This window comes from Oncorhynchus mykiss, chromosome 23 (assembly GCF_013265735.2).
Source record: "Oncorhynchus mykiss isolate Arlee chromosome 23, USDA_OmykA_1.1, whole genome shotgun sequence".
NCBI lineage: Eukaryota > Metazoa > Chordata > Actinopteri > Salmoniformes > Salmonidae > Oncorhynchus > Oncorhynchus mykiss.
The window spans coordinates 15095480-15106277 of NC_048587.1; the positions used below are offsets into that span (position 1 = coordinate 15095480).

Genomic DNA, 10798 nt, shown 5'->3' on the forward strand with positions numbered 1-10798 from the left:
CACATTTTGGCAGATCCATTGACAAACACCTCCGCAATTGATATTGACTAGGGGCCTTGTCTATAAACATTTATTACACCAATTGCCACTCAGAAATCTGTACAAGGTCGTAGTGCTGTAGTACATTTAAGAGTAAATGGAAATAGACACTTGACTAACACATTCATTGACAAAAAAGAATAACATGTTTTTGTTGAACTTACAGTATGTTGTGAAAAGAATAGCCATGTTTTTTCTTCTCATTGGCATTATGTGAAATAAAATACCGCTCTCTAAATAGAGCATAAAGCAGCCTGTATAAAACAAGGAGGAAGGGAAGCGCTGCTAAGGTACACAATAGTAGATTTTGGTAGACAGAAGGTGCTCTTTGGTAAAAGGGGTAAATTGGTCATCAAAAAGAAAGGCGGAACAAGGCACTCTTCATGTTTTTTGGGGGGGGGTATTGATTCTCATCATGTTAATTTCATAGACCTTTGGTATTTGGGAGACAGAGACTTCACTCTTTCCTCAGTGGCTGCTGTCTTGATTTCTTTATTACGATACTTTTTCACTAATCTTCCTTAAATAACTGATCACACACCCCAAAAAGCCTTCTGACTTTTCACACCTTTCAAACCCTTTTCAACAACAATCAAACCCTTTTCACAGGCATGGCTCTTGGCCTTGCTTGATTTTTTTTTTTTACCTCCTCCAAAACAAAGGACGTTTTGGGTGTGGATGACACTGGGTGTATTTGATCTGATTGACAGTGGAAGTCAGGATGACCTTACACATCAACCTGGGCCTCACAATACCATCCACTATCAAAGACAGGCTGGGCTTTGGCACTTCTAACCATCAAAGTGGTGAGGAATGTTCAGACTATGTTGCCTCGTCTGAATAACAGCTGTAACTCGATAACAAGCCAACCCCACCCAGTTAACAAGCCAGCAGGTACAAGGTGTTTGCAGATGTTCCAGATAGTTTCAAGTTTTAATGTCATGCACAAGTACAAGCACAGGGAAATGTCTTTCTTGCGACAGACCGAGATGTTCAGAACTGATCTAGAGCAGAGGGAGGGAGAATGAGTTATATTCTACTTCCTGCACTCAATCTAATGCCTGAAGAGAGTTTTGAGCATGACAAACTGTGCTTGTTGGAGTCATGAACATCAATCAACAGCTCTCTTCTCTTTTTCCTTTTGTTTACACACACTGGCCTAAATTCATTGACCTTCCTTCATAACCGATCTAGGGGCTACAGATGAGAATTAGCCCTTTTACTAACTCTGGTGCATTTAGATTGATGTAAACAAGGAAATGTTCATTAATGTGCACGGTCCCTGTCAAGTAAATCCCATAAATAAATAAATCCAAGAATACATACACCACCGTTCAAAGGTTTCTGGTCACTTAGAAATGTCCTTTTTTTTTTAAGAAAAGCTCATTTTTTTGTCCATTTAAAATAACATAAAATTGATCAGAAATACAGTGTAGACATTGTTGATGTTGTAAATGACTATTGTATCTGGAAACTGTAGATTATTTTTAATGGAATATCTACATAGGCGTACAGAGGCCCATTATCAGCAACCTTCACTCCTGTGTTCCAATGGCACGTTGCGTTAGCTAATCCAAGTTTATCATTTTAAAAGGCTAATTGATCATTAGAAAACCCTTTGGCAATTATGTTAGCACAGCTGAAAACGGTTGTTCTGATTAAAGAAGCAATAAAACTGGCCTTTAGACTAGTTGAGTATTTGGAGCATCAGCATTTATGGGTTCGATTACAGGCTCAAAATGGCCAGAAACAAAGAACTTCCTTCTGAAACTCGTCAGTCTATTCTTATTCTGAGAAATGAAGGCTATTCCATGCGAGAAATTGCAAAGAAACTGAAGATCTCGTACAACGCTGTGTGCTACTCCCTTCACAGAACAACACAAACTGGCTTTAACCAGAATATATAGAGGACTGGGAGGCCCCGGTGCACAACTGAGCAAGAGGACAAGTACATTAGAGTGTCTAATTTGAGAAACAGACGCCTCACAAGTCCTCAACTGGCAGCTTCATTAAATAGTACCCGACAAACACCAGTCTCAACGTCGAGTTCCTCTGTCCAGTGTCTGTGTTCTTTTGCCCATCTTAATCTTTTCTTTTAATTGGCCAGTCTGTGATATGGCTTTTTTTTTGCAACTCTGACTAGAAGTCCAGCATCCCGGAGTTGCCTCTTCACTGTTAACGTTGAGACTGATGTTTGATGTTATTTTAATGGACAAAAAAAATGCTTTTCTTTCAAAAACAAGGACATTTCTAAGTGACCCCAGTAGTGTATCATTCCACCCATAGAGTACGTTTTGGGTAGTGTAATTTGGTCCCAAATAACAATTTATTTCACCTCATTTCAAAATGTTGTCATTAAGAGCACATAGTCAACAATTTCGCTCCACCCGCAATCTGCTAAATATGTGGCCAATAAAATGTTATTTGATAAAAAGCATGTTTTCACATCTCAAAAGAGTTAAATTATGAATGTGGTGCCATTTAAAGTAACAGGATTGACGTAAAAAGGCTGATGATTTCATCTTAAATCAGCCATAACTCCCCTTGTGACGGGGAATGGAAGCTTGTGTTCAACAGGGAGTGGCAATTGAATGTAAGTTAAAAAAAATATATATATATAAAGTTAAACATTTCTAGCCTATCTATCGATGGGTAACAGGGTTGATGTGTTATGCTCGATCCGTTCAGTTTTCCACCACCAAACACCAGAAAATGGTCAAAAAGAGTAAAACCAGCTGACATGCTTTTACACTATGATTTACACTATCGTTTGAAAATATCATTTAAAGGAATAGTTTCACAATATTAAAATGAGGGTTCAGTAGAAACAGGGTTTAACTTCAAATGAGGGACAAACGTAAAGGAATCACTAATGTGAAATAAATAATTTTGGGGTTAAGTGGGTTGAAATCTTTCCCTAAAAGTCAGAAAAACATGCACTTTAGCAAGTCTTTATTCATATAAAAAATCTTGGGTTTATTGAATTGTCCATGTGGTTTATGTAAGGGGCACTACATTTAATATAACAGGCTTTTATTGGTGTACCATTTTTACATAAAATATCAAAGGGACACAAAAGTCACTATTTGTGGAACGACCCATGACCAGATGATGATAATGTGTTGTTATTTGTCCTCAAGAGTGCCAGATGGCTGTCCTTTTCGACCTCGTCCAGAACAGCGCCAGCATGCTACGGCAATCCAAGCTAGATGTGCAAAAGAGGTAATGCATTGCATGTGCTTCTTATGACTTTATCCAATGAAGTGCATTAAGTTGCATCCCCTCCTTCACAGCTGATACACCACAGCTGTTTGATGCTTCGTCTCAGGATGGTTATGAGAAGACGCTGGACAGTTCCTTTTTAGACCTCATGTGTCTCCGTCTCTCTTTCTATCCTTCTTTCTACCTCTATCTATATATTCTCTCTCTCCCCCTCTTTCACTCCCCTTTATCTATGTTTCTCTCTTTCTATCCATCTCTTTTTCTCTCTCTTTCTCGCTCTCTATCTCTCTCGCTTTCTCCCTCTCCTTTAGTGATGGGCACCTGGCCCTGGAGAGGCCCCTGGAGACAGCCCTGCTACTCACTCTGAGTGGCGTCCGTTGTGTTCTGCTCAACCAGTGGCACAGCAGCCCCCAGAGGAACATAAATAACATGGACTTCGTCATGGAGAGTGAGTTCAATACACTGTTACTGATGCACATTACTGTATGTAAATGAAAAACAGTTTCAAATCAACCTAAACTGGGACATGAAAGCTTTAATTTAAGGTGTGATATGAAGTCTAAGAATAGCTGTAATATATGTTGTGTACTGTGTGTTTTCATGTGTTGTAGATCTCCTGAGGGTAGGCCTGACCTCTGGCCAGGCTGTCCATGCACTGAGGAAGGGAGAAGTCCAGAGCAAAGAGAAAGACACAAACACTGCAGGATCAGATGGTAGGCCATCACTACAACTCTGGGGCTGGGCCATATTCAATCATATCTGGTAGTATTCTGTTAAGGCAGTGAGAAAATATGTTGAAATTGATATGTAGTTAAATATACCCATTTGGAAGAATGTTAAGTGCTTTTTGCATTACAAAAATGCCATGGTATGCATTTGCTCCGTTGTTTACATTTTTGTTGGTGGCACTATGCGGGAATAATGCCATTCATCAAGTGAGCCTTTAATCCTTTACACTAGTGGGAATTGGCCTATATGGATAGGGAAATGTTTCTTATAGAATAAATATGAATGGCATATGCATAACCATGGTAGCAATTGAAAGGGAACCTTTTGGAGATAATGGGAAAATGATTAGACCAAAGGTGAGTGCACAACAGTTCACCTGACACAAGACTGAATCCAAACCCTGATTTTAAGTGCATTTTACTTTTACTGTGCCTTTTTGACATATTTGTTGATAACGAAATCTGAAAATGTTCTGAATACATTCAGTAGCAAAATAAGAATATTCCTGGAAAATGTGGGGTAGGTGCAATACAAATTACAGGGGTTTGAGTGAGACGACTAACTGGTGTCCCCAAGTGGCCATACACCTCCAAAGTGTGCACAGTTCCTAAGCAATTTCAACTATAAGGTACTTTTTGAAAGCTTTCGTAACTGCCGTTGAGGAACTAGAGCAAGCATACTTGTAGTAGTTTCATTTGGAACACAACCCTGCTTCCCGGCCATCAGACAATTACTGTTGTTAACACAATCCAAAAACAGTCAATCATAACTCACGATCTGGGTCAGGTCAGCATGACTTGAAAGCTTGTTCTATTGCTAATATGACTAGGTAAGTTCTAAAATATAATTTGACAGTGTTAGGCTTTCACAAGGCAATTAAAATAAATTGTTTGTAGTTTTGGTGCGCATAGAAATGAGTCCGGAGTATATTCAGGTGCGTGTGCCGCTGTGAATTTTCTTCACAATAAACAAACAGGCTCATTATGTTCAGAACAACCCAGGGTATGATGCCATGCAATCTTGGAACTGTACATCAAACATAGTGAGCATGATTATTGACACTGTATATGACATGAGTTTGGAAATGTGAAGTGCACATTTGGAGTCACGGGTGTTTGGCTTGCTTTTATGGCATCAAAGCAGTATTTATTATAATCCTCAACGTCTCATCTTTCAGAATACACAGAGTCATCTTCACTTACAGCATTTCCCTAAGTCAGATAACAAAACATTTACAAAAGTTGCCCTATTAACCAGGATAGATTTTGGCAACTTTTTGTCACATGATGCTCAAGTTCATGATGCTCAAGTTCAGTATAGCTTTCAGTTAAAACTCATACAGCACTGTGAACCGGAGAACCTGCACTCTACATCATGTATAGCATGCTACTGTACTGCCACTGCGTTCCAATGTAGGTGCTTATTAGTGCCCAAAATCTGCAATTTTCAACCCGTATACGGGTACGAGTGTAAAGGGTTAAGTGCATGTATTCAGATGTCAATTAGTCTTGCCACCAAGCAAAATGTGTTGTTTTTTTGCTTATCCCATTCATGACACAATTCCTAGAATTAAAATGTTCCTAAAACTGAATACTGTGTCAATTATTAGGATTTAAAAGACGGAGCACATTGCTTGTGTGAGTCATCTCTCTCTCTCTCTTACTCCCTCTCTTTCTCTTTTCTCTACAGATACCATAGGCCACGAGGATTCGGTAAATAGAGATGGGAATGCACATGATGCTCAACCAAGATTGACCACTTCATCATCAGCCTTCAATTGTGTCATCTATGGACTGCCTAACTTAGTTATTACGTGATCCACTTCAGTCCCTCGTAACATTCCTTCAAATTTAAGGATATTCGTAAAATTGTTTTATTAAAAGAAAACATCAACACAATGCCATCTAATAACACAGTTATTCCCAAGGCTGTACAATTACAAACAGATCCCAAAAATGCATTAGCCAAGAGTAATCCTCAGTTTCTCTAAGAGACAGTTCACCATTCGTTGCTTGGCTTCAGTGAATAAATAAATATATTGTTTGCCTCCACTTGTTTCATCTGTTTTATTGCGCCTCAGCAGAAATAAGCCATCTAATGCACCTGGTGCCAGTGGTGGGATAGACAGGGTCGGGTAAGAGGTAAATGTCTAAAGCATTATCGTCCACTCCCCAAGCTTTCTCCCCTATGGAGCTCTGCCATGCTTTGGAATTACACTGTTATCAAAACCAATAATGTAATAAAGCTATGAAAACATAGGGATGTATAGTACATAATATTTGGACCACATGGGTAGGTTGTGAGAGTACTGGATCTACAGTAGGCCACAGGACAGCACCTGGGGCTGTATGTATAAAGCGTCTCAGAGTAGGAGGGTTGATCTAGGATCAGGCCCCCCCACATGCGGTCTGTGACCTTATTCATTGTAATCTAAAAGTCTAATCTTATCCTAAATTAGCACTCTTGACACGCTTGATATATACGGCCCCTGGTCACAAATAACATGTGTGCCACTTGACGTTCCAGCAGATGCAACTGAAGTAGTTGTGTGTGTTTCTCTTGAGATGTTTCACCCTGTCGATACATCACACCTTTGTTAGCAACCATTTTGTTTATAGTGCTCGCTTCCGTGTTGTCTTTTGGCTGTGTGTTTAACTCAAGATATACCTCAACAGTCTACTCTAGATGATAAGTGGGATGTTGGCTGTTATCTGGTATCCAAGAGTCACTGTAAAACTCTTGACAGCCCTTTCTATCCATATTTCTATGTCTCTTTCTATCATCTCTCACAGATTAACATAAAGGACTGAATCATCAATGAGTTAAAAACTGATCTGACCAAAAATAATTTCGAGGAGCCATGGGTAAGTCCAAAAACTCTAGAAAATCCACTTCTCGTAAAGCAGGTATGTTGTGTGTTATTGTAGAGGCTTCCATGCTTATTGAGTGAATGTTTGCCTTGAGGCAGATTTTTAAGTATGACCACCTGAATCTCAAGGCAAAGTGAATGCGAGCCATCTTTGAATGAACATTAAGGTTAGTCTTAGCTGTAAGCACCCTTGGTAGAGATGTTTGAACTAAGATAATTGTTTTCTTTTCGATGTTCTCTGATTTCTGTAACATGCATGTCACACAAGTATCTTTGAATAAAAATTGGATTTTGTACTTACCGGGAAATCAACATTCTGTCAACATGAACAAAGCAGAGTCTTTGTCAGTTCACATGGTGGCTGAGAGAACATGATTCACTGTTTCAATTAAATGGGGCTTTTTGTGTGGGGTTTATTGATTCTAATTCAGGGACATGTGGTTATGCAGTGCAACCAGAATATTAACCATAAGCTTGTAATCCTCAGTTTCCCAGTATGTGTTGTTATATCCTGCTGACTTCTATCCTGCTGAAAAATGGTTGTTAATTGGTAAAAATGTTTGCTCTTTCTGTCAGCGTATGCGCTACTGGTGTTGAAGTCAGGTGCAGGAGAGCAGAGTTGTGATCAGGCGCACTCTTTATTTGGGCAGAAGCACAACAAACGGACGCAACAGCGTCAAACCTCCAGACAAAAAAACGAAAGAGAAATGCGCAAAATAGCGTTACGAAACAAACGGAATAATCCAACCTCCTATGGGTTACACAAGAATACCCAGGGGGAAATAACCAGCCTGGCGCGGCACACTGAACATGTAACAAAAACAATTCCACACAAGGACATGGGGGGAACAGAGGAATATGTATATAACCAGGTTTGCGGGGAACAAGACAAAACAAATGGAAAAATGGAGCGGCGATGGCTAGAAGGCCAGTGACGTCGAACGCCGCCCAAACAAGGAGAGGAGCCGACTTCGGTGGAAGTCGTGACACTCTCAAACATCTTTGTCTTGTGGTGGGTGGATAATGGTCTTATACTTTAAGAGATCCATGAACTCTGAATGTGAAGCTGTCCTCAATTACTTTATATCAAAATAGAAGGCCCTACTAGGTCGTAGCACTGAGTGTGTATGTGTGTGTGTGTCATTGTGGTTGAAGGTTCCTCCAAGGAGCGTTCTGGGAATCCAGGAGACAAGTGGGAGAGAAGGAGGTGATAATGACAGTGATAATGAAGGTACAGTAAAGATTGGCGCCCCGCCTTGGGTTGTGCCGTGACGGAGATCTTTGTGGGCTATACTCGGCCTTGTCTCAGGATGGTAAGTTGGTGGTTGAAGAAATCCCTCTAGTGGTGTGGGGGCTGTGCTTTGGCAAAGTGGGTGGGGTTATATCCTGCCTGTTTGGCCCTGTCCGGGGGTATCATCGGATGGGGCCACAGTGTCTCCTGACCCCTCCTGTCTCAGCCTCCAGTATTTATGCTGCAGTAGTTTATGTGTCGTGGGGCTAGGGTCAGTCTGTTATATCTGGAGTACTTCTCCTGTCTTATCCGGTGTCCTGTGTGAATTTAAGTATGCTCTCTAATTCTCTCTTTCTCTCTCTCTCTCGGGGGACCTGAGCCCTAGGACCATGCCTCAGGACTACCTGGCATGATGACTCCTTGCTGTCCCCAGTCCCACCTGGCCATGCTGCTGCTCCAGTTTCAACTGATCTGCCTGCGGCTATGGAACCCTGACCTGTTCGCCGGACGTGCTACCTGTCCCAGACCTGCTGTTTTCGACTCTCTAGAGACAGCAGGAGCGGTAGAGATACTCTTAATGATCGGCTATGAAAAGCCAACTGACATTTACTCCTGAGGTGCTGACTTGTTGCACCCTCGACAACTACTGTGATTATTATTATTTGACCCTGCTGGTCATTTATGAAACATTTGAACATCTTGGCCTTGTTCTGTTATAATCTCCACCCGACACAACCAGAAGAGGACTGGCCACCCCTCATAGCCTGGTTCCTCTCTAGGTTTCTTCCTAGGTTTTGGCCTTTCTAGGGAGTTTTCCCTAGCCTACACCTGCATTGCTTGCTGTTTGGGGTTTTAGGCTGGGTTTCTGTACAGCACTTTGAGATATCAGCTGATGTAAGAAGGGCTATATAAATACATTTGATTTGTTTTAAAGGCTGGGTTCCAATAGAGAGATGACTGGGCATTCTCATTTCTCCCTGTTTTCCCTTGTTCAGATAATATCAGTTCAATGGGCAGGCAACATATTTTCTTCCTATATAGCGTACTGTATGTGTATATGGTTTGTATGGCCTCAGGCCCAAACTGGTATCTGTAGATTATTACCCCTGAACAGCTCTGTTTGGAGTAATATATTTTGATACTATGTTCGGTAAGAGTGAAATGAAGAGCTGTCTCATTAGCTTATCAGACAACTCTCAATTGATGTAACTGTGGTCATACAAACATGCCCATTCCATACCAACATTTAGAGCCATACAAAGGCCTTGTTTAAGATAAGGCCCTGAGTGGCTCCAAGTCTGTTACTGTAGGCAAACACTGTGTACCAGGGGTCCAATCTTTACTTCCTCTTCCCAGTTTCCAGTATACACACGATGCTTGTGATTGCACTGCATTCAATCTATAGACTATTTTCAACATATCACTGAATGTCCAGTATTTTGCAAGTACAGTATGTGCGTACATGCCAAATCAAGGGCATTTCTTGGTTTGAAGAATGGGGACAATACTGTAATTATTCTATATTTGATATATTTAATGTGTAATGCAAAGTTGTCAGGCAAGTATTACACTACTCTACATTTAATATACATTGAACAAAAATAAATGCAACATATGAAGTGTTGGTACCATGTTTCATGAGCTGAAATAAAAGATCCCAGAAATCTTCCATATGCACAAAAAGCTTATTTATCAAAAATGTTGTGCACAAAATTTCTCCTTTGCAAACATAATCCAGTCACCTGACAAGTGTGGAATATGAATAAGCTGATTAAACAGCATGATCATTACACAGGTGCACCTTGTGCTGGAGACAATAAAAGGCCACTCTAAAATGTGCAGTTTTGTAACACAACACAATGCCACAGATGTCTCAAGTTTTTAAGGATTGTGCAATTGGCATGTTGACTGCAGGAATATCCACCAGAGCTGTTGCCAGAGAATTGAATGTTCATTCTACTGCCAATGTTTGTCAATTGAGATTGCGTGGCTGTGTGCTCGATTTTATACACCTGTCATAAACCACTGTGGCTGAAATAGCCAAATCCACTAATTTGAAGGGGTGTCCACATACTTTTATATCTATCCAACTGTGGTAAATTCATTTGATTGGACTTGATTTGGAAAGGCACACACCTGTCTATACAAGGTTCCACAGTTGATAGTGCATATCAGAGCAAAAACCAAGCTGAGGTCAAAGGAATTGTCCATAGAGCTCCGAGACAGGATTATATCGAGGCACAGATCTGGGGAAGGGTACCAAAACATTTCTGCAGCACTGAAGGTTCCCAAGAACACATTGACTTCCATAATTATTAAGTGGAAGAAGTTTGGGACCACCTAGAGCTGGCTGCCCGGCCAAACTGAGCAATCGGGGGAGAAGGGCCTTGGTCAGGGAGGTGACCGAGAACCCGATGGTCACTCTTCAGTAAAAGGCACATGCCAGCCCACTTGGACTTTGCCAAAAGGCACCAAAAGGACTCAGACCATGAGAAACAAGATTATTTGGTCTGATGAAACCAAGATTGAACTCTTTGGCCAGAAACCTGGCACCATCCCTATGGTGAAGCATGGTGGTGGCATCATGCTATGGGGATGTTTTTCAGCGGCTGAGACTGGGAGACTAGTTGGGATTGAGGAAAAGATGAACAGAGCAAAGTACAGAGAGATCCTTGATGAAAACCTGCTCAAGAGCACTCAGGACCTCA

At 41.0% G+C, this 10798-nt stretch overlaps 1 protein-coding gene across 2 annotated transcripts in view; it reads left to right on the plus strand.

The window, feature by feature from the left end:
* The window catches only part of LOC110502315 (cilia- and flagella-associated protein 46), a 98286-nt gene extending 92245 nt beyond the window's left edge, over positions 1-6041 (plus strand). For both annotated transcript variants that reach the window (XM_021580249.2, XM_021580250.2), the window contains exons 57-60: positions 3180-3261; positions 3573-3709; positions 3873-3974; positions 5680-6041. In XM_021580249.2, the coding sequence (XP_021435924.2) occupies positions 3180-3261; positions 3573-3709; positions 3873-3974; positions 5680-5807 (449 nt within the window). In that variant the 3' untranslated portion in view covers positions 5808-6041. The remainder of the gene's footprint in view (positions 1-3179; positions 3262-3572; positions 3710-3872; positions 3975-5679) is intronic.
* Positions 6042-10798: the final 4757 nt, after the last annotated feature.